The sequence below is a fragment of the Bubalus bubalis genome, chromosome 2, assembly GCF_019923935.1.
Source record: "Bubalus bubalis isolate 160015118507 breed Murrah chromosome 2, NDDB_SH_1, whole genome shotgun sequence".
NCBI lineage: Eukaryota > Metazoa > Chordata > Mammalia > Artiodactyla > Bovidae > Bubalus > Bubalus bubalis.
The window spans coordinates 85,976,395-86,000,735 of record NC_059158.1 but is presented as its reverse complement, the minus strand read 5'-3'; the positions used below and the strand labels follow the sequence as shown (position 1 = coordinate 86,000,735).

At 36.6% G+C, this 24,341-nt stretch overlaps 1 protein-coding gene across 1 annotated transcript; it reads right to left on the bottom strand.

Moving 5' to 3' along the window:
* Window positions 1-87: 87 nt before the first annotated feature.
* Window positions 88-17,543, bottom strand: LOC123331203 (potassium voltage-gated channel subfamily H member 7-like). Its single transcript, XM_044934619.1, has 2 exons — window positions 17,328-17,543; window positions 88-691 (listed from the first exon to the last, which is right to left on the bottom strand). Exons 1-2 carry the CDS (start codon window positions 17,422-17,424, stop codon window positions 207-209), a joined length of 582 nt encoding a protein of 193 aa, XP_044790554.1. The 5' UTR covers window positions 17,425-17,543; the 3' UTR covers window positions 88-206.
* Window positions 17,544-24,341: the final 6,798 nt, after the last annotated feature.

Here is a 24,341-nt window from a genome sequence, read left to right as displayed (position 1 = left end):
AGCATTAATTATTTAACACTCCATAAAGTAAGCAGATAATAGTGATCATTCTGCCTCAGATAAAGACGCCAGAAAAAAAAAAAGTCACTAGGATTCAAGGAGGAAATCAGTAACAATTCTGTAGAACTGATATTTTTAATAGATCTACTCACATTTCTTTTTCACAAGTATAAGAATTAATGTTGAAATTAAACACAATACAGAAATTATCTTTCCTTACCCCTTAATATAAGTTTCCATATTAAAAAAATTACTAACATACCTTCACTGGCGTGTCGATCTCTAAATATGTTCTTGGGATGGACACTGAATCCTTCTATATCATGAACTGAGGAAGCCCTCCGTATACTACAAATGCTTTCCTTTGATCTGGAATGAGTCAGCTGGGAACTTGACTGCAGCATGTCAGGGTAGAGTCGGTCCCATTGCCTTTTGGGAGAGGAATGGTCAAGAGGTCCAGAGATATTCACCAAGGGGGAACATTTGCTGGGCTGTATCAAGGCTTTTGTGTCATCTGCTTCCGAGGGGCTGCAGCTTTCTTTTGTTGGAGACTTTAAGTGCTTCATGGCTACGGAGTCATCACTGTGTTTAGATGACTCAATCACTACCACATCAGGATCTTCTTGTGGTAAAGACTGCTTTCTGTAAGTGAGAACTCTCAGACCAGGGAATTTGAACCCAAAAAGTTTCCCTACAAATGGAGATAGGAAAAGAGCATTATTACATGACAAAGGATATATATCCCTTCAAACAAACAAATAAACATTGCTGACACATATTTAACTACCATGTAAAAAGTTATTAACAAATACTTGAGTCATTTACAGTTGGAATGTGGTTTATGGTAGAAAACGTCTCTGGGACCGATATGAATTATCATATAAGCTGTAAGAAAATAGTGAAATGATTTTACCATGTTTCTGATGGTTAGATATACTCCACTGATACAAAAGCATTATTTGAATGATTTTTTTGTTTTAATAAATTACAAGATATATTCACTATACATCCATTTTCTTAAAGGGAAGCCGAGAATTGGAGTACAGTTTGGAAAGAAAATGAAGGGATGGGATACTATGTGTAAAAGGGCCAGACACAGGAAAGTGCCTATGTGTGGGAGGTCTATGGAGTGGAGGATGCTGCAGTATTGAAAGTGGAGGAGAGGGAATGAGGTTGGAGTAAGGAGTTGGCCTGACATATTCTAAAAGATTTGTATTGGATGATATTGTTAGTCTAGTGTTGATGTGAAAAAGTGGGGTCAACTGTGTATGAAACAGTCCTCATTCTGCTTGGAATTCCTGAAAAACATTTGGTTTCAGAGTGGGTTGTAAACATGAGAACTTCTTTGCCTTGATTAGTTTTTGTTCCAATATCTAAGAATATGGCATGGAATGTTATATGCATCTCAGAATGGTTGATGCTTAGAAGGGCAACTAAATATAAACATGAAAATATTAAAAAATAAAATATTAGCTAATAAACACATAAACTTACTGGTAGTAAAATATGCAAATTAAAACAAGATAGTATTTTCCATGCTTCAACTTGTAGTAAATGAAAACAAGAAACATAACATCTAGTGCTGGCAAAGAATGCTGACAAGCATTCTGATGCTTTGCTAGTGGAACAGCAAACTGGTACACATTCTTTGGAAAATCATCTTACAATGTCTATGAAAGTGAAAAAAATACAGTTTTAATATACACTTAATTTGACTCAGAAATCCCTTTTATAGGATATTACAAATGCACCAAAAAAAGATACAATCATATTATCCATTAGAAGGAGAATAGTGGAATAAATTATGGCATTTTTATACTTTGGAATCTTGTAATGTTCTTGAAAAACAAGAATATGTATCTGCTTTGGTTAGACGGTTACTCAAATATAGTTTTACGTGAAAAGGGAAGTTTCAATTTAATGTGTTTATGGTGATATTATTTCATTAAGAATAATAAAACCTGGTATTTGCCCATAGAAGTCATATGGCAGTAGAAAAAGATATGGAAAAACACAATCCACAGTTTTAATGTTGATTGGGTCAATGGGTTTGGAAGTGTGGGAAATGTATTGCATTCTTCTTTATATATTTCTAATGTTTGTTTCATTGAGCATGCATTCTTTTATAAGTTAAAATAGTAAAAAGGTAAAGCTTATATTTCTAGGAAAACTAAAAGGATAAAGAAAGCATCCAAACAATACTGTGTAATTAAAAGATTTTCTAAATATTGTCTACAAGAAAATGCAGATTCTGCTTTATGTTGTCAGTCCAGTGGCCTAAGTCCACACCATTCCATGGCTTTACAATCACATGCTGGGTTTCCAGTCAGTCAATTGGATTATCTGGGCTATGGTATTTTCTACCTCCTTATATTCTTTTTTTTTTTTCCTTTCTATCTTTTGGCCATGCCACGTGGCATGTGGATTCTTAGTTCCCCAGCTAGGAATCAAACTCATGCCCACTGCAGTGGAAGCTCAGAGTCTTAAACACTCGATACCACAGAAATCCCTCCTTAAGTTCTTTAAGTGTCATACGCACCATTGTCTTTAATATATTTACCATGAGCTTCTCCTCAATGTATTGAGAATCATTTTAAAACATGGAAGAACACTCAAAACTTATGAACTTTTGTGCATTATATTTAAGTATACTTTTCCAGTGGATGGTCTTATCTATCCATATATTTTCAATTCCTCCTTTGGTTCAAATACTCATAAATCTATAACTCAAGCCTAGACTTATTCTTTTACCTCCAAAGATATGTTTTTAATAGCCTCATCAGCATCTTCACTTAGAAGTCTTCTAGGCGCCTCAAAATCCTGTAACAAATCTGATCTCATGATCTATCCTCCAAGTCCAACTCTTATTTTTTCAGTGAATGGCATCACAGTCCATCTAGTTGTCTAAGCCTGAGATGAGTGCTATTCTAGTAGTTACTATTCTGTCTTACTCCGTCCTTCATATCCAATTAATCTGCTGTGTTCATTTTACCTCTTGAATATCTTTTTAATGTTTTTACTTCTCTTTATCTCCATTGCTCTCACTCTGTGGAGATAATCACGGTTCACTGGATTTCTTGCAATAAGATACATATCATTTTCCATATGTGCATCATATTGTCCATCCTTTAAAAATTATATATTAAAAAAAAACCACTTTTGACCACATAGACTATTGCTTAATCTTTTACTGCTCCCAGTAAGTTCTTGCTTTGGGCATGAAGATAATACTAACTCTACTATCTGAAGCTTAATTTTTCCTCTTTCCTTTCTAGGACCCAGCCATATGAACTTTATAATTCTTCCAGAGGTCTATGCTTCTTTTAGATTCAGGGCTTCCTTGTGCTTGATAATTTTCACTCTTCCTACTCAGTACATCCTTTAGGATTTTCTTTTTATGGAAATCTGTTGCACTTCTTTCTTCTTAAAAAATATTTTATACTGGAGCATGCATGTGTGTGTGCTAAGTCAATTCAGTTGTGTCTGGACTCTGTGTAACCCTGTGGACTGTAGCCTGCCAGGCTCCTCTGTCCATGGGATTCTCCAGGCAAGAATACTGGAGTGGTTGCCATGCCCTCCTCTGGGGGATCTTCCCAACCCAGGGATCAAATACTTGTCTCTTACCTCTCCTTTATTGGCAGGCATGTTCTTTGATTAATGAAAGTGAAGTCGCTCAGTCGTGTCTGACTCTGCGACCCCATAGACTGTAGCCTACCAGGCTCCTCTTTCCATGGGATTTTCCAGGCAAAAGTACTGGAGTGGAGTGCCATTTCCTTCTCCAGGGGATCTTCCCAACCCAGGGCTCGAACCCAGGTCTCCCGCATTGTAGACAGACGCTTTACCATCTGAGCCACCAGGGAAGTCTTTGATTAATAATGTTGTGTTAGTCTCAGGTGTGGAAAAGGGAATGGCAACCCACTCCAGTGCTGTTGCCTGGAAAATCCCATGGGCGGAGGAGCCTGGTAGGCTACAGTCCATGGGGTCGCACAGAGTCGGACGCGACTGAGCGACTTCACTTTCACTTTTCACTTTCATGCATTGGAGGGAAATGGCAACCCATTCCAGTGTTCTTGCCTGGAGAATCTCAGGGACGGGGGAGCCTGGTGGGCTACCGTCTATGGGGTCGCACAGAGTTGGACACGACTGAAGCGACTTAGCAGCAGCAGCAGCGGTTTCAGGTCCAGCTGAGTGATTCAGTTATACATAATCTATAATAACAGCCTTCAGATTTTAGCTCCAAAGTCATTTCCTATGGGAAGCTCTTCTTTCCTTCAGAACTATTAGTATCACCTTTGTAATTTTCACAACAGCTCGTAGTTGTACACTTACTGATTTTCTGATTAACATTTCTCTTCCCTAGTGGACTGTAGGCAGGGCCTCTGTCTACTTTGCTCACAAAATCCCAGTTCTAACAGAATGCTTGAGCATGGTAAATGAATTTTCACTAGCAGATCCTAAACTGATAATGTGCTTCAGTTTTGACTGTGGCAAAACTAAGATATTCAATTGCTCTGACCAGCTTATTTAGATCATCTTTGCCTCCTAGTAGACTTCCCAGGTGGTGCTAGTGGTGAAGAACCTGCCTGCCAATGCAGGAGACATGAGAAGCAGGTTCAGTCTCTGAGTTGGGAAGATCCCCTGGAGGAGGCCATGGCAACCAACCCCAGTATTCTTGGCTGGAGAATCCCATGGACAGAAGAGCCTGGTGGGCTATGGTCCATAGCATTGAAAAGAGTAGGGCACAACTCAAGCAACTTAGCATATACACACAGCCTCCTGGAATTGTATTTACTCATATTCACCAAAATAACTGAGTAGAATCCAACAGCTGATGAAAATGGTGAAGTTTATATCATGCCCTATATGCCTAACACAACACATGCTCTTAATTGTCACCTTTTCCCCAGAGGTTATTAATTGCTATCTTTCTGATTCTAGAGCATACGCAGACATGTTTTCAAATGCCTCACCATCTAGTGAATTTTATATAAAATACCAATTACAGAAAATTTTAGAATTAGGCAGGCTAAATTCTTACTGTTAGGTTTTGTGTGCTAGTAGTTAACAGTGGCAAATATAATTGAAATAGAATTTATCTTTCTGATCAAAGGACACAGTGCACAAATTCCAGGTACATTCAACATTAAGCTCTGGATTAATTAGTAGGTGACAGTAATCACTCTGTGCATATGATTAAATAACAGTACATCACAGTATCTATTTTGCAAGCATTCTTGTATAATTCTACTAACAACTTTTATATGCTCAAGTAAATTGCCAAGTTAAAAATCAGTGAACTGCATCAAAGTCATTTGATTAGTCTTTAATGCACTTGGAATTGACTTATAAAGCAGTTTACAAATCAATTCTGCAAGCTTATTACAATGCACTGAGGTCAGTGCCTACTTTTATTCATTTTTAATCCATTACATTACCCTCCACGTTTAAAAACAATTCCCTGCCTTTCTTAAATTAATGACTGCACAAGGCATTTAGATTGCTCCTACGGTTTAGTCATATCCAAGGTGGTACAGATGGTCTTTTCTGCATCACTAGGTTAATATGACCATGTTATATTGCATTACAGATTTAGTTGTCTAACCTCAGTTCATCCGGAAAGAATAAACATTGAGAATTTTGGTCAATGCTAGTACTCTCAGGCATCACATATAAAACATAGATAAGTATAATCTTATGATTCTTAACACTAAAAAACAGCCTTGTAAGTTGCTTCCATATTTTAATATATTTGCTTTCTAATTTGAATAACTAAAAGAGATACTATTTAGCTTACTATCTACTAAAACGTCAATAAGTCTGAAATAATAACAATAGAATCGGGGCGGGGGAGTTATACATCTTTTAACACATTCCCTAAAACAATTATATGTATTGATAAACTACTGACATGAACATAATTTTGTTTAAAGGCATTATTTTTCACTTGAGAGAGATATTTCTACTATACATGAACTTATAATTAACTATCATGACAATGTCTTTCTCAGGACATGTACCTTCTATGAAACTGCTGAATATAAACTTGTAAGCTTCATCTTCACACACCTTGTGCTAACACTTAAATAAGAGCTGTTTCTATCTCACCCAAGAAGATACAGATATTCCCAGTGTCCTTCTGTTTTGAAACCTATAATTATGACTTTAAACTATATATGAAAAAATGTTAAATACTTGGCCCAGGGTCAAATAGGGAATCAGGGTGGTAAAATCAAAATAAAACAGCAGCTTCCTTGATTTAATTTCAGTTTTACCCCAGATTTCATGTTTTTTTGTTCCATAAATATTCATACAACCATCTATTGAGAATCATAAATCTCTCCTCTAAATAAATGTAGATAAATGCATACACACATTTTTTATAATCTCAAAGGCTGAATAACAAAATCTCCTCCATCTGAAATTCCTCCACTAACCTCCCTTAGAATCCTCTAGGACTAGCTGACTCTTAATATTCCTTCCAGTTTTGAGTTTCTTTACATATACTTTTAGCTAATCACAGTTCTCACAGAATTACAATGATCACAACTACATTTCTATCCCTATCTCCTGCAGTAATGGGACTTTAGGAAATGGTTTTATCAAATTTTCCAAACTGAGAAATTTTCACCAATCTGAATTATTTCTCTCTCTCTCTCTTCACCTCCCTCACTCAACCAGAGCTGATTCTAATCTAAAATTTGGAAGAAAACTATTGTGCTAATTTTGACATGAAACAAGACACTAATTTAAGACTATACCTAGGAATATTAGAAACAGCACTTCTCTTGCAGAAAACCCAAATATTTCTAAAAAGTTACCAATATATTGCTAAATCACTGAATTTCCTCACAATTACAAATTCCCCATTCCCTTGGTTTAATTTCTCATCATTTCCACAAACTCTTAGAACTTTTGACTACTTAATCATTTTACTACTAAATTCAAGGTAAATATCAATTAAAAGATATTACCCTTGCTTGGTTCTGCTGAGCTGGATTATAAACTGAAAAGTGGGAAAAATTTTACATTCAAGAAGTCACACAAACCAGAGACTACAGTGGGGTAAGTAGAGGACATGTGTGTGTGCATATGGGGCTGGGGGGCAGGGTGTTGTGAAGGTCACAACCAGAGATATTTCCCCTCACAAAGCATTTGGAGTGCTGGGAAGTATCTTGATTGGATCTCTGAAAACAGACTGTGCAAAAGAGTTTTGGGGATGCGGCCTCAGGGGATATGCCTATAAGAAAAAAAAAAAAAAGACAGGATTGGTCAGAGGAAGTTATTTAAACTGATACAAAAATGCAGCTAAAACTTCAGCCTGTCCTCTTGGGAGCTGTGGAGCTGGACTTGCCCTTCGGAGTTATGCCAAAATGAAGTCAGGTATCTCCCTGTTGCAGCTAGTCACCGGTTACAGGTATCCCATGGGAAGGGCCATGACCTTGGGTAAGACAGGTGCCTGTCTTTGACTACAACTCCCAGTGAGGGATGGAGCTGTGTACCTGAAGGGGCCAATATTTTCTGCATCTGTCCCTGCCTTGAGGAAGGTGTCAGGCACAGTGCCTATGGTACAGATGGGGAAGGACAGTCAGTCTAGGGTCTGAAAAAAATGATCTGAGTAAGCTTCCCTGGTGGCTCAGATGGTAAAGCATCCACCTGCAATGCAGGAGACCCGGGTTCGATCCCTGGTTTGGGAAGATCCCCTGGAGAAGGAAATGGCAACCCACTCCAGTATTCTTGCCTGGAGAAGCCCATGGACAGAGGACCCTGATAGGCTACAGTCCATGGGGTCGCAAAGAGTCGGACACAACTGAGCGACTTCACTTTCACTGCCACTATCACACAAAAGAATTCATGAATTAATATCAATGTACCTTTCTATAACCAGGGTATTCACACATCTGGCATTTAAATCGGAAGCCTTAAAATCACTGTGGGACTTTTCTCCAGCCAACTAGCTCTGGATGTGCAGAGAAATATAATTTTAATCTCTGAGTCAGAGAGGGAAACATATCAAATGTGATGGGAGAAACAGGGAAAATAATTGACATATTTGACTTTCCTTTTCAGGAAGAAATTTCCACAGAGGCACCCTGAGAGGAGATGTCTATCTTACTAATGTGTTAGGAGTCTATGATGATGCCCATGGGCTGCTGGAACAACCCATAGTATTGTCAAAGAAGGCAGTAGCTAGCAGTTTGCGGGAAAAAAAAAGAAAAAAACATTATTCTGAGTGAACTCAGTACTGACCTGGCTAACCTGATTAGTGGGTGACAAATGGGGCAGTAAAGCCAGTGCAGTCCTGGTGTTTGTGAAAACAAAAGGTCGCCAGAGTGTCCATCAACCTGGTAAACCTGCAGCTAAATTTGGGACCCTTTAAAGGAGCAGATGTGATCTGTAATGCCTTGAAAGACTTAGACTTCTGGGACATTTCCTGGGGTGAGAGATACTGGAGAAAAAGAAACGTTTCACAATAAGGCATTAAGTATAGGACAAGATAGGAATCTTGAAGGAATGTGTCAAGATCATGTGTGTGGAGATCAGGGGAAGTTATTGATGTAGTAGGAGTGAGAATAACCACAGGGGCCATAGCAGCAGCGGAGAACTTTTGGAACAAGTTCACAAATGCTGATGATGTCTGAGAAGCACTGCTTCCAACATCTTGAGGGCAAAGAAGCAGAAAACACAGGTTTAGAATAAGGGAGATAAGGCAGAAAACGGGACAGGCTGGTGGACTTCTCTTAGCCACCTAAAGTCAAAAATCTCTCCACAAGGAGGCATTGGAAATGAAATCAAACACATTAGAATTATAAATACCTAACTGGGTTTCCAGTATTAACTGCTTAATAAATCAATGTATGATTTACAATACTGCTATTTTGTTTCTCTTTTATAGAATTCTTTCTTTTCAAAATGCCAAGTTAAAGAGTCCATTCAATGTTATGCGAAAGTAATAACATTTGTACCTAGATTGACCCAAGATGACCATGTATTAATAGTTGTTACAATTGACAGGAACTCTTTGATGGAGTGTTCCGAACACAAATGGTACAGACACCTGTTACCCTCATGCTGTGTAAATAGGGACTGTCCCTAATTTGGGTGTTGCTAAGTAACAAATTCTTCCAAACGGTAGGCACACAGGGACTCTGATGTGGACATGCTCATTTAGGCTGTCATTAACATTCATTGCTAACAAAAGGATAATGCATAATTTTTAATGATTAGTAATTTTCTTGATCCTAGAAACATGTATTTTGCCCAAATCCTGGGGGGTGGGGTGGCGTGATATAAAGTTGATTGCAACTTATGACTGAACTTTTCCCAGATTTCTTTTAGCAACAATGTCATGGTTCCTTTTTCTATGTCAAATTTAATCTTTAAAAAGAGGAAACTTCCACACACATGATAATAGTAAACATTAGTTATGTTGTAAAACCTTTAATTAAATTCATCTGAATAATGGATTGTTTCTATAGTAATGCTTGCTGAGTGGGAAACTGTTACTACCACAGCTCTTCATCTTTGAATTAAAGAATGACTTTCAGCTCCAATGGAGAATAGTAAAAACATTGTGAGTGCCCTTTATAAACCAGCTATACAGAAAATGTCTTTGTTCCTTAGCTTGGGGTCTGAACCCTGAAATACAAATATGAGGGAGTAACGTAGCTATTCAGGAAGATATATGCTTTATGTGTCAATTATTAAGAATATTGAGTCCAAAGCATACGAATACATTTTACTGGCTTAAATTAGCTAGATAATTGCCTAAATTACCAACTGTATTTTGTGTGTATAGACTTTGCTTCAGGCAAAGCTTTCAGAGTAATTCAAATTTTTATTTTAGTAAGCATAAAAGTAAAAATTCTCTTTTGATTTGGAGAGGATATTTTTAATCATTTCAAAGATAATGGAGTCTCTTTTATAATACCTTAATGAAATTAAATGAAAAAGTTCACTTTTGAAAATAACTGTGAAAATAAGATACTGTAAAATTTTAACTTTATTTTTATGTTTAGCTTCATTTAAAATGTATTTTTATCTAACCATTAATAACCTAGAACAGTTGTTCTCAAACTTCAATGTGTCAGAATGACTTGAAGAGTTTTTCAAAATACAGATTGCTGTATCTCTGTGTTAATGAATCAGGTGTTCTAGTGTAAGGTCCAGCAAATTACATTTCAAACATGTTATAAGATGATGTTGCTGGTCTCAGTATCAGGATATCACTGACTAATGCTCATTCAGTAGGAAAAATGACTTTATTACTCAATGCAAATAATAACTTATTCTTAAAATTTATATATTCTACAAATATGCATTGTTATTGTTGTCAGTTGCTAAGTCGTGTCTGACTCTTTTGCGACCCCATGGACTGTAGCCCTCCAGGCTCCTCTGTCAATGGGATTTCCCAGGCAAGAATAGTGGAATGTATTGCCATTTCCTTCTCCAGGGGATCTTCCTGACTCAGGGATCGAATCCATGTCTCTTGCATTGGCTGGTGAATTCTTTATAACTGAGCCAATAGGTACTCACTCTTTGCAAAATGGGGGATATGGAAGAAAATACAACATTCCTCCTGTGAAGTGGAGCTTAAGTGTTCCTGGATACTTAAAATAAGGTGAGCTTCTTTAGTTTTCCACAGCTCTCACCTCTCTTGCTCTTTATTTGTCACCAGGAATGAGATACATTTGTTGAAGCTGGGCTGATGAAAGGACTTCCTTCAGCCCTCCCCAAGCCCTCTGAGATGTGGAAGGTGAGGTGATCTGTCTGACAAAGGAGGTGGATTTGACAAGAGAGCCATGATAACCTTGGTGAAGTTTTGAAATACTTATTAATGGAAAGAGATGAAAATTATCTAAAAAAATTAGTATTTTATGTGCAATTTTTACATGTAGTGTAGTCACTAAATGATAAAATTCATTATTTTTCTCTGACTGAAAAGACTTAAACATGGGCCTGTTTTCTTGTTGAGATACGTTTAAAGTTTAGTAAAATGAGAAAACTTCATGGATTTTTGACTGTGATGGAAGCAGTAGATTAAGTAGACAAACAAAAAGCTATTTTAAATTGATAAGAGGAGTGAATGTTATTAGTTAAAATTTATTTGGGGATATGAACTTAAGGTCAGCATTTATAGTGGCTCAAACTGACTTTTTGGTTTTAAGACATAAAAAGAAGATGGAATGTATTTATTTTCTGTTGGGTTGTATATTGTTTTTGTTTAATTTAGGTTTCCCAAACACCTTAAAGAGATTTTTAACAAATGAGAACGTGTATGTGTGTCTGTGTGAACCAGACTGGTGAGCCTAGATTTTTGTTGTCAAATAAAAGAAACACTAGATTTAAATATACATGTAAAATAAAATTTCAAAATATTTTATTTAAAATAACAAAAACAGAAACCTCTTAAACTTGATAACAATTAACTTTGAAATAAATAGTGTAAGCATGAACACATAGTTTGGCTATCTTCCATGTTGTACAAATATTTGATAGCAACAGATATTAGAGCAGAAAAAGAAGAGACCACATTATCCCATTGCTGCATTGCTGTTATTTCCTTTCGATGTGATCCCCTTTTATTTGGTAGGAAAAGTAGATTTTTATCCTCCACTCAGTATCATTTCCACTATTCAGATTACAGAGTTTAAACCATCAGTGAGAAAAGGTTTATTATGTATTATAATTGGTATTTATATTCATTATGGAGTAATTAATAAACACAATTGTGCAGTATTTATTAATTTGATAGTTAGACCTACTAGAATAATACTCCTCCTGTACTTTCTTCTTTCCAGGAAAAATAAGTCATCTATTTATGGCTGGTTCTATATCTTCAACAGAGATTAAGTTTGTGAAAAATCAGTTCTTCCCAGAGAAATCTGCTTACTTTTGTTGTGTTGTGTTCTTGACTCAGAAACTAGATATTTGTGCTGAGAACTGATTCACCTTTTTATTCAATACAAGTCTCTAAGTTTCCACAATTTACTCCACCCAATTTATCACAGTGTCTTTTCATGATGTATCTTTTCTATTGTGTATTTACTAATAGCTTCTTTTCTATTACTTAATATTCTCAATTTAATACTTCATTTCCTTTTCATCTGTATTTCTTGTCACTTCACATTTTTAAAAAAATTTTGTCTACATTTCAGGAGAGGCAGTTAAATTTATAGACACCTGTATCTTCTCAAACAAACAATAGCCTTTTCCTATTATTTTCATTTAAATACCAATACTAAGGGCATGCATACACCCCCAGACACCCACTTAACACACAAACTTTTATATTCCTTATTTAGATAAGAAATGGAGCTTTTTGAAAGTTGAAATTTTTCTGCAGAATGGGGTTTATCAAAATTTGGTTTTATTTTATTTTTCATTGGTTTATTTGTTTTGTGGCCACCACTGAGCAACAGGGAGAAGGCAATGGCACTCCACTCCAGTGCTCTTGCCTGGAAAATCCCATGGACGGAGGAGCCTGGTAGGCTGCAGTCCATGGGGTCATGAAGAGTCGGACACGATTGAGCGACTTCACTTTCACTTTTCACTTTCATGCATTGGAGAAGGAAATGGCAACCCACTCCAGTGTTCTTGCCTGGAGAATCTCAGGGACAGAAGAGCCTGATGGGCTGCCGTCTCTGGCATCGCACAGAGTCGGACACGACTGAAGTGACTTAGCAGCAGCAGCAGCAGCAGCAACTGAGCAACAATGTTTGATATAGTCAATATATTATTTTATAAAGGTAGCAAAATTATACTTTAAGGAAAAACAGGGGAATTTTCCAAAGATCAGAAATGATGCAAAGTAGAACTTGGATAGTATCAGAAGCTACCAAATATAATTTGTCTGTCTTTAACTTTTCTGCTTGATTTAATAATCAACTCTTCAAAAATTGACACCAAGTAAAAAGAAATTTAGAGCATATAGTGACAGAAGTTATAATCAAAACCAATATAATGGTTATAAATAATAGGCCTTTGTAATGCTCTGGAAACAATTTTATCTGCGTATTTGTACTCTCTCTAACGATTCCCTATTTGAGCGACAGCTGCAGTGTAGGGAAACCACTCATGTTCACATAATAAGGAACAATCGCTGCTGAATTTGCTGTGACTTGCACAAGAGATGCTATTTTAATCATAGTATAAAGTTGCATATATTATGTATGACACTCTGGGAGGCTACTGTAGAGATTATCTTCCATTCAAGAAATCAAAGCTTCAATTATCCGTTTGTATTTCAGTGTGAAATGAAACCTTTTTTTTTTTAATCTTTTTTTTTTTTTTTGCCATACAACTAATTCACTACTCCCTTTTTTCACTCTCATCCAATTTGATGGCCATGAAAGACAACTATTCTGGGGGAGAAATGAAGACTTTCTGAAGACAAAAAAGAAACAAAACTAGGCTTCCCCCAAAACAGATTATCTTATTGACATTCATGATCAAAATACAACCTGAGATTGCCTAAAGTATATTCTTGAGAACCATTCAATAGTGATGAAGTTTGTTAGCAGAAAATATAAAGAAAGCAAAAATAGTAATCAACTTAAAGGAACAAATCTTGGTATTATACTAATTTTTTATAGTACTTCAGTTTTGTTATAAACATGTCACCTGGGAGACTGACAAATCGGCCATTTTGATAGTTTTTCCCAAGGGTGATATTGTTCAGGGTAAAATATTCAGAATATTGGAATTGTATTACACTAATATATTATGTCCCAGTATTGCCTTAACAGGATACTATAATGTCATTTCGATGCAGCTAAGAAAGCAACTGACACTATGAAAATGTTTTAGCTGGTGTACATTTGATTTAGTATTAGTTCATTTTGCAACATAGGCTTTGGGACTGGGTTTTTTATTTGACATATATTTAGCCTTCTGATTTACATATAGTATAACAATTTATTTTTTCAATATTAAAGTTTTGGGATAAGTCTTCCAGTTTCCCACAGACAATGACAGTAACTTAAATTTTCATTTGCTCATAGATCCTCCTAAAAACTACAAAGATCAATAAGGGAGGCAAATAAAAATACCTATAAACTATGCCTAAAGAGTAATTAGAGCAAGACATTACAAACGTTAATTTACATGTAGCCAGGGAATAACTGTCCAAGACCAAAAGAATTGCTTAAGAACACAATACAATACTAAGCAGAAAATAAGTGGAAAAAATGGGAGCACAAAAGTCTCCTTAGAGTAATGGAACACATATCAAATAGAGTTTACTCTCAGAAGAAGACAGTTTCACACTGAGTAAGAAATACTGAGAGAAATTCTGTGACCTTAATGGAGAAAGCTTTGGTTAAAAGGGGGATAATAAAAGTGGCTAGAAAAGTGTACAAGACCCAGATGTAAGCTTTGGAAAAGCACTACTTCTTGGAGAGGGGGAAGTATCTTCAAAGGTGGAATTGTCCCTTGGAAGCTAGGAAATACGGAAGCAGATAAATATAAGTTCTCCGTATTCACATATGAAGGAATAGAATAATCAGAGGACAAAAACAAGCAAACAACAAAATCAATTAGTGTCATATATTTTAAAGAACAGGAAACTTCCTCCACAAAACCCGCACATTTACAAACTCCTTGCTATACATGAATTAAACTTTGAACTGAAAAATTTAAGAAGCCACTCAAACAAGACCTATTCTCTTCCCCACCCCCACCAGATATTTCTCATTAGTGATCGTCCAGGAAAGTCCTTAATGAATGGATTATCTGTACAAAGATATCTCTAATACCTATACAAAGAAAACTAATATATGTACAAAGATATCATAAGAGAAAAACAGGAAACAGGAATAAAAACGTGCAGAAGAAAGTGTGTTATGTATCTGGCCATAAGACAGAATAGGTATATAGCACCCCAAAATAAATTTCAAATTTTATACCAGTAATTAGAGATATGAAATAAGATTATAAATTAGGAATTCAAGAACATAGAATAAAATCTGGACAAAGAAGAAAATGCAAAGCAAGACTGAAAGAATACAGGCAATACATTCAAGATAGAAAAAAGACACAATTATCTAAAAAATTAATATCACATTACAAGCAAACCATAAGAATATAGGCCATAAATGAGAGAAGTTAAGAAAATAAAATAGAACAAAGACAGAAAAAAGGACTAGAAAGGAAGTGGTGGATATGAAAGATAGGCAAAGAAGGTGCAATGTTACTTGAGTTTATTATTTGAGTCTCTGAAAAAGACAAATAAACCAAAAGAAAATAGCTATTAACATTATAATTCAATAAAATTTCCTGAAGTATAACATGAATTGAATGTACATATTGAAAGGGCCCACCATACATCTGGAAAAATTGACATAGAATGTCAAACCTAGACATATAAAAGCAATAGTTTTAGACTTTAAAAGTCTGTTTTCATTTGAAAGAAAAGTATTAAAATCTACCATTATTAGTTTATTTTTGAAATTTTCTGGGAATCAGAAAAATAACAAAATCACTTACAAAGTGCAGACAAGGGTTGGCATCAGATTTTTCATTAGGAAAATGTCATGCAAGAAACGTGGAACACCATCTTCTAGGTTCACAGGGCAACAAAGTGTGGACCAAATAGCTTATATCTACCCAGTCTGTCCTGAAACTGTCAGAAAGGCCATGTTGATTTACTTATGAACATCTCCTAAAGAGGATGAACTTTATCCAAGAAGTTTGTTTGGCGAAACTTTGACAAAAAGACAAGTGGTGAGCATTGAATACATTTCACTAGAAATTTAAGGCAAAACAAAAGTGAGAAGTATGTAAATTACATCCTCTGAGAAGCCAGAAGTACTGCAACCAAGGGAATGGAAAGAGAAGGAAATATAATATAAGCTCATCAAATGCCTTGTTGGTAAAAATGGGGGAATGAAATAATATAATTTAAACTGACAAACTGAATGGTAAAAGACTAAGCATGCAGAGGAGTACAAAGGTACTGATAATAGCTGAGCAGAATAATTTGATTAGTCTAATCTCTGGAGGAACAGTGACAGTGAAAGTCGCCCAGTCGAGTCCGACTCTTTGGGACCCCATGGACTATACAGTGCATGGGATTCTCCAGGCCAGAATACTGGAATCAATAGCCTTTCCCTTCTCCAGGGGATCTTCCCAACCCATGGATTGACCCCAAGTCTCCACATTGCAGGCGGATTCTTTACCAACTGAGCTGTCAAGGAAGCCCCTCTGGAGGAAAAGAAATGTCAAAAAGCTACTCCACGAACAAGTACCAGGTTTCGATGATTTCACAGGGGAGCTATACTTAAGTTTTAAAGCCCATACAATCTTGGCATCACAGACTCAATGGACATGAGTTTGAGTAAATTCTGGGAGTTGGCGATGGACAGAGATGCCTGGTGTGCTGCAGTCCACGGGATCACAAAGAGTTAGACAGGACTGAGTGACTAAACTGAACTGACTGATAATCCCCAAACTATTTATTATTATTGCATATCATAGAAAACAGAGAAGACATTACAAATAATTTTCCAAAGTAATTATAATGTTGATAATAATATCTAATGAAATTGCACATATGCAGTCAAAAATTACAGAGCAATTTTCCTGATGAGTATGGATGCAAAATCCTAAATTAATTTTAGATGAAATGAATTCAATATTACAGGATAAAATACATCATGCCCAAATGTGGCTTCTTTCACAGACAAAAGAACAGTTCCATGTTAGTAACTTTATGAATAAGATTTACCATAAAAATAAGGAAACAGAATAGCAAATTTGTTTCCAAAGATGCTGAAAAGGTAATTTACAAATTTCAACACCCATTAATTAATAGAAGCAAATGGAAACTTCCATAAAATTACAAAACACGTTCCACTCAACCATTTGAATTAATGCGGATCACTGGTGGCATTCACACAAAAATCAGGAATAAGTGATGTTCACTATCAATTTCTTTTTAATAATATGTTGGAAGGTAATAGCCAGATCAATTAGACAAGAGAAAACTATTAGATGTATAAAAATTGGAAAAAAAAATGCAGTCTCTATTTTATTAAACAGTTGAAAAACTGAAATGGTTATTTATGTAGCATAGAAAATAGAGAATAAATTCTAAACTATTTTCCAAAGTAATTATAATGTTGATAATAATACCTAGGGAAATTGCATATACACTCTCAAAAATTACAGTGATTTTCCTGATGAGTATTGATGCAAAATCGTAAATTAATTTCAGATGAAAAGAATTCGGTATCACAAGATGAAATGTAAAAATAGTTCCATGTTAGCAACTCTATTAATAAGATTTACCATAAAAATAAAGAAACACGTACATGTTGTCATTTACTTACGGTTTACAGTTTTGACTGGTAATATTGGATTTACCCTCTCTGGTGAAGCAGCATTTTCTTCATCTCTCACATACTCAAAATTAATGATGAACATCATAGCCACGCCCTCTTGGTTTTTAACTGGAATTATATGAGTATTACAAATGAAAGTGGACCCTAAGGAGATAAAAAATAAGTATAAGGTCAAAATTATGTCTTCATTTTGAAGTGTCAGTAATATTAATATTCTAATAAAGCCCTGTAGAATTTTCCATCCTAAAAGATCAGTGAAATTCAATTAAAAATTTAATTTCTCATTTCATATTTTATTGCATATATATTTACATAAAAATACACAAATTTGCCAGAAATATTTTACAGGAAAATTCAACTACTACATTATGGAAAGACAGAATATCAAATCTCATTTGTTCTTATACTCATCACTTTAATTTAAAAAAAAAGACAATTACTTTACATTTCTAGAAATAACTCTTAGCCTTTATATATTTTGATTAATTCTGAATCTATATAAAGTATAGTTGTATAAACAATAAAGATAACTCAGTTTTCTCATCTTGAAGAAAATCTGAAATTATTTCCTTTTTCTTCTTTAATTTCTTGAACATCAAACAGTAAATTATTGGTTCTGTCTTAAAGATGTCCTAATATTTCTTTTTTTTTTTGGACATATTTGAGACAGAATCAATAATTTACTGTTTGATGTTCAAGAAATTAAAGAAGAAAAAGCAAATAATTTCAGATTTTTTTTTCAAGATGAGAAAAACTGAAATACGTGAACCATGAACTTCCAGATGTTCAAGCTGGTTTTAGAAAAAGCAGAAGAACCAGAGATCAAACTGCCAACATCCGTTGGATCATCAAAAAAGCAAGAGAGTTCCAGAAAAACATCTATTTCTGCTTTATTGACTATGCCAAAGCCTTTGACTGTGTGGATCACAATAAGCTGTTGAAACTTCTGCAAGAGATGGGAATACCAGACCACCTGACCTGCCTCTTGAGAAACCTATATGCAGGTCAGGAAGCAACAGTTAGAACTGGACATGGAACAACAGACTGGTTCCAAATAGGAAAAGGAGGACGTCAAGGCTGTATATTGTCCCCTGCTTATTTAACTTGTATGCAGAGTACATCATGAGAAATGCTGGGCTGGAAGAAGCACAAGCTGGAATCAAGATTGCCGGGAGGAATATCAATAACCTCAGATATGCAGATGACACCACCCTTACGGCAGAAAGTAAAGAGGAACTAAAGAGCCTCTTGATGAAAGTGAAAGAGGAGAGTGAAAAGTTGGCTTAAAGCTCAACATTCAGAAAACTAAGATCATGGCATCTGGTCCCATCACTTCATGGGAAATAGATGGGGAAACAGTGGAAACAGTGTCAGACTTTATTTGGGGGGGCTCCAAAATCACTGCAGATGGTGATTGCAGCCATGAACTTAAGAGACGCTTACTCCTTGGAAGGAAAGTTATGACCAACCTAGATAGCATATTCAAAAGCAGAGACATCACTTTGCCAACAAAGGCCCATCTAGTCAAGGCTATGGTTTTTCCAGTGGTCATGTATGGATGTGAGAGTTGGACTGTGAAGAAAGCTGAGAGCCAAAGAATTGATGCTTTTGAACTGTGGTGTTGGAGAAGACCCTTGAGAGTCCCTTGGACTGCAAGGAGATCCAACCAGTCCATTCTAAAGGAGATCAGTCCTGGGTGTTCTTTGGAAGGACTGATGCTAAAGTTGAAACTCCAATACTTTGGCCACCTCATGCAAAGCAATGACTCATTGGAAAAGATTCTGATGCTGGGAGGGATTAGGGGCAGAAGGAGAAGGGGACAACAGAGGATGAGATGGCTGGATGGCATCACTGACTCAATGGACATGAGTTTGAGTGAACTCCGGGAGTTGGTGATGGATAGGGAGGACTGGCATGCTGCAATTCATGGGGTTGCAAAGAGTGGGACACGACTGAGTGACTGAACTGAACTGAACTGAATAATTCTTTCCTTTTTTGTGTAAAATTCACAATGATCAAATCACAATGATTTTGTTTGGTTTGTATTCTGTTAGAAAATAAGAACAAAATGTTTGTCTATATTATTGTGTTAATTTGATCTCTTTAGCCAAGAAGATGACATTCTTTTAAAAGCACAATTATAGGGCTAAAAGATACATTTTATTAAAATCTCCTGGAAATTAAATGAACAAAAAGATGACTCAATTTACAACTAACCACTGCTATCCATCCTTGAGCAGAAAACCCAAGATCCAAGAATTAGGGAAGACAGTAAAGAAGCTGACTTTTCATTTCAACTGACTTCTGCCTGATTTCTTGGCCTGATTTCTAAATCTGAGTATATCCTGAGAGCAGTTTCCTCACACATTTACCCTCTGAATATTTTCTTTAGTTGTGGTTATGGAAATCTTATGTGTTAGGGATTTGTTTTGGGTAAAAAAAATATTGAATGTTTTAAAATGCAAAAACTTCAGGAAGAGTTCAGTCATTCAGACAATAGAGTATTTTGATTGCTTTCCCTCTTTTTAAAACAATTATTTGGGAACATCTTGACTCTTGGGGAGAATGATGGTTCAATGTAGAAGCAGGATCGAAGTGTGAAACTTGAAGTGAACTTACTCAGTCGTGTCCAACTCTTTGCAACCCCATGGACTGTAGCCTACCAGGCTCCTCCATTCATGGGATTTTCCAGGCCAGTATACTGGAGTGGGTTGCCATTTCCTTCTCCAGATCTTCCTGACTCAGGGATTGAACCCTGATCTCCTACGTTGTAGGCAGATGCTTTACCGTCTGAGCCACCAGAGAAGCCCTTTTCACCAAGTGAAACTTGAAGGGAAGTTAAACTCTGAAGAAAGATGTGCTAAAGTGAGAGTGTCTTGGCAAAGCCCACAGGGTCCACAGGAAAAATTAGATGGAATCTAGGTGTTTAGATAAAGTCTAAGCTCTTTCATGCTTAATTTAGATTCACTTGCTAGTAGGATGCCTCAGGCAGAGGCCTTGCACTCAGCACTTCAGACCGGAGCTGCTAGTGCAAAATGGCTGCGCCTAACACCGCAACTCCCTAGGCCTGTGCGAGTCACTGTATCCCTAGCACTACGATCTGCAGCGGGGAGTAGCATAGCCCCGCCCCACTCACCAGAACTCCACCCTTCTCCCTATAAAGAGGTCCCAGCCACAATGTTTGAAGCGAGTAGAGCTTGGACTCTAGAGCAGGTGATTGCACCTCTCCATTCTTAGATCAAAGAATAAGTTTTCCTTTGCTTCTGAACTGAACCTCAGTCTTCTTTTATTGACTTGAAGGATACTGGGCAGGAGGACCCTGTTGAGGATCAACCCAGGAGAGTTGGTAATAAGAGGACCCCAAGAGGCTGGAGACAGGGGCACCGGGGTATGAGAAAACTCTTCCCTTTCTTCACATTTCTGAAACTTGTCTCCTGCTGCCAGAACTGAGAACAAAGGCTATTGCTAATATTGCTATCGATTGAGACATTACAGGTCAAAGGGCTTTTGAGGGTGGCCCTGGAGACCTAATTATTATTTATGAAATTATTTCATAAATGGGTTAATGTGCTCCAATTTCCAAGGAATAGATTTACAGATACACTTTTAAAAGACATACCCTTTGTAGGTTGGGGAAGACTATGTGCTAGTTATATTCAGATTTTTCAAATGTGGATAAGCCTCCCTAATTTGAAATGTAGAAGATCTTATTCATAATTAATTTCATTTTTTCTACAGATTGGCCATAGTTTTGCAGTTGTTGGAAAACACGTTTTAAGAATGAGATGCTGCACCTTCACAGTCTTCAGCTACATCTTCAATTCATTTAATAAAATAGCTAGTTGGAGCGGTTGTCATAGTTTCCATGGTAACAAACAGGATGACTTTAGTAAACAGAAAATAAGCAATTTAAGATTGTTCCATTAGAACTAAAAATAGAATTGCTTCAGGCCAGGCATCACAATACAAAATGGTTAAACAGAAAATCTGAGGAGACGCTAGAAATAGTCATTATGTATTTCGATAATGAACCAAAATACATATTGATTTTACCACTTAAAATGACATTTCCTGAATCATTTAGAATATCATTGTGAATTCACAGATTTGTTACTTAGCAGTTTCAAATCTTTCAAAATATGAGGTTTACTGTTGACTGCACAATAAAATATGAAGGACAGATTTTTGAGAAATCAATTAATAAAAGATGTAGGGGTACTTTTGCCTGGAAAAATCCCATGGACGGAGGAGCCTGGTGGGCTGCAGTCCATGGGGTCGCTGAGAGTCGGACACGACTGAGCGACTTCACTTTGACTTTTCACTTTCATGCATTGGAGAAGGAAATGGCAACCCACTCCAGTGTTTTTGCCTGGAGAATCCCAGGGACGGGGGGGCCTGGTGGGCTGCCATCTATGGGGTCGCACAGAGTCGGACACAACTGAAGCGACTTAGCAGCAGCAGCAGGGATAGACATCTACTAGGTTTGCAATAGAGCAGAGTAATTTTGCTTTCAGTAATAAGGGGCAAAATCCTGTCTTTTAACAGTAATGCTTGTATATTTACAGTCCAGTGTAAAAAATCATGAAATGATAGTGCTTTGTAAAAAAGTTTGGCTATATGAATTAGCTCTATAGCACATTGAGTAAATGTAATTAATCTAGGATTTACTGCCCACTATCATTGTTCCCTGAATGTTTCTATTAAGCAATATATCTCCTTTAAAGTCAACTGAAGACTCACATTACATTTTTTTCTCTTTTAGTTTTTGAATTTAATGTCTCCATCAATCTTGCATAGACTCCTGGAAAGCAGATATTGAAAGGAGATACATGGAATTTATAAGAGGAGAAGAATCAAATGCATTTTACAGTGCAAGAACAATTTAGCTTGCATAATGCTACAAACTCCAAGTTCTATTAAGACACCACATTTGTAAAGCAACATTACCCTAAGAAGTCATTACTGTGTGATCCTAAATATTTTTGTTAAATGCAACAGTGGAAGCAGAGAAACAGAAGCATAACCCAGCAAACACTAATCTAGCCATGAAGACAAAAATAGACACTTTCTATAATGTTTAAATAGGAGAATTAAAAAAAATCTAGAATTAAAGAGTTCAGACCTTGTTGAAAGAAAGTTATATTGGTTATATTAAAATGAAATTAATAATTTTTCTAAGAAAAAGCTTATTTATAACATTATCAAATAATTATAAAATTATACATGCAATTATACTAATTTAGTAAGACTCGGGTTCATTTCCATGTTTTGTCTCCCAAGTGAAAACATTGTCAAAGCAGGAAAGGCTGCTTAGAAGGAACACTGCTCATTTTAATAAAATGTTTAGAATATTAATTTTTAATGGTAGCCATAGAGTAAGCAAACTTGGAGTAATCTGAATAATTACTCTTTTATTAATAAACTCCTAGCTACATTTTGTAGAAGGCAATGGCACCCCACTCCAGTACTCTTGCCTGGAAAATCCCATGGATGGAGGAGCCTGGAAGGCTGCAGTCCATGGGGTCGCTGAGAGTCGGACACGACTGAGCGACTTCACTTTCACTCTTCACTTTCATGCATTGGAGAAGGAAATGGCAACCCACTCCAGTGTTCTTGCCTGGAGAATCCCAGGGATGGGGGAGCCTGGTGGGCTGCCGTCTATGGGGTCGCACAGAGTCGGACATGAATGAAGCGACTTAGCAGCAGCCACATTTTAAAATAAAATATCAAGACTCCTCCCTTTGAGCTGCTTTAGAGATGCTTTATTCTACAGTTTATACTCATGGGGTAGTCTTACCCTGAAATTAAAAAAATGTGTGGGTGTGTATGTGTATGCTGTCACTTCAGTTGTGTCTCACTCTTTGCAGCCTGATGGACTGTATGTATCTTGCCAGGCTCCTCTATCCATGAGATTTCCCAGGCAAGAAAATTGGAGTGGGTTGCCATGCCCTTCTCCAAGGGATCTTCCTGAGCCAGAGATAGAACCCACATCTCCTGCATTGCAGGCAGATTTTTACCCACTGAGTCACCTGTGAAGCCCCCCAAAATGTACACTGAGCACCTAATATTGGGTCAGGTACTGTTCAGAGTTCTCAGATGGTAATGAGAAGAACAGCTGTGAGAAAACAGATCAAGGTCCTGAACCTGTGTAACATATCCAACTAAGGGAAACATGTTAATAAACATGTAAGTATTCGGTCTATCAAGTAAAAAAGTACAATGAAGAAAAAGACTGGAGAATAAGATGGTAAATAATAATAGTGTTAAGGGAATGTTTCTCGTTCAGAATGACATGTAAGCAAAGACATTTAGGAAATGGTAAAATGGGCTATATGACTTTGCCAGTGCAAAATCCTTTAGGTGGAAGCATGATTGTAAGCTCAAGGAACAGTGTGGAAGCCAGTGTTGCTTAGGCAGTGTGGTGTTTGGGGCATAGAACAGGCTTGGACAGCGAACAAAGTAGGGAGCCACGCCTTGTAGATCATGGGGAAGGATAAAGGGTACGAAGTTCAAGCCGTTTTCCCATTGCCTTCCGACCTGAAGTTGGTTGGGAATTGTAATTTTAGAATTGAGACCGTTTTCATAACAAAAGCTGACCTTTTATCGACCTATTATCTGAGAGTGACCTCATGAAGGAAGGCTCTGCCAAACACCATCCAAAGTCACTGTTGAATTACTCGGTGAATAAAGTTTAACCAGAAGATGAAAAATAAAAGTAAGCTGCATTTTACTCACGTTCCAAGCGTCACACTTCTCAGTAGAACTCTTAGAACAGTACCTGTCATAGAGCGAAACTGACTAATGAGAGCTATTTCTTTTGCTCCTTGATGGAGGGTCTCCAGAGGGGCAAGCTAACTCTCAAGTCTCTCCATGTAATTTCCTCCAGTCTTTTACTTTTCTAGGAACCACAAGCTACATTGTTTGCATTTCTCAGCACCAAGGGGAGATTTTTCTTTTCTGAGTTGATAGGTTTGGTGAATGTCACAAAGTTTTAAATTCTTT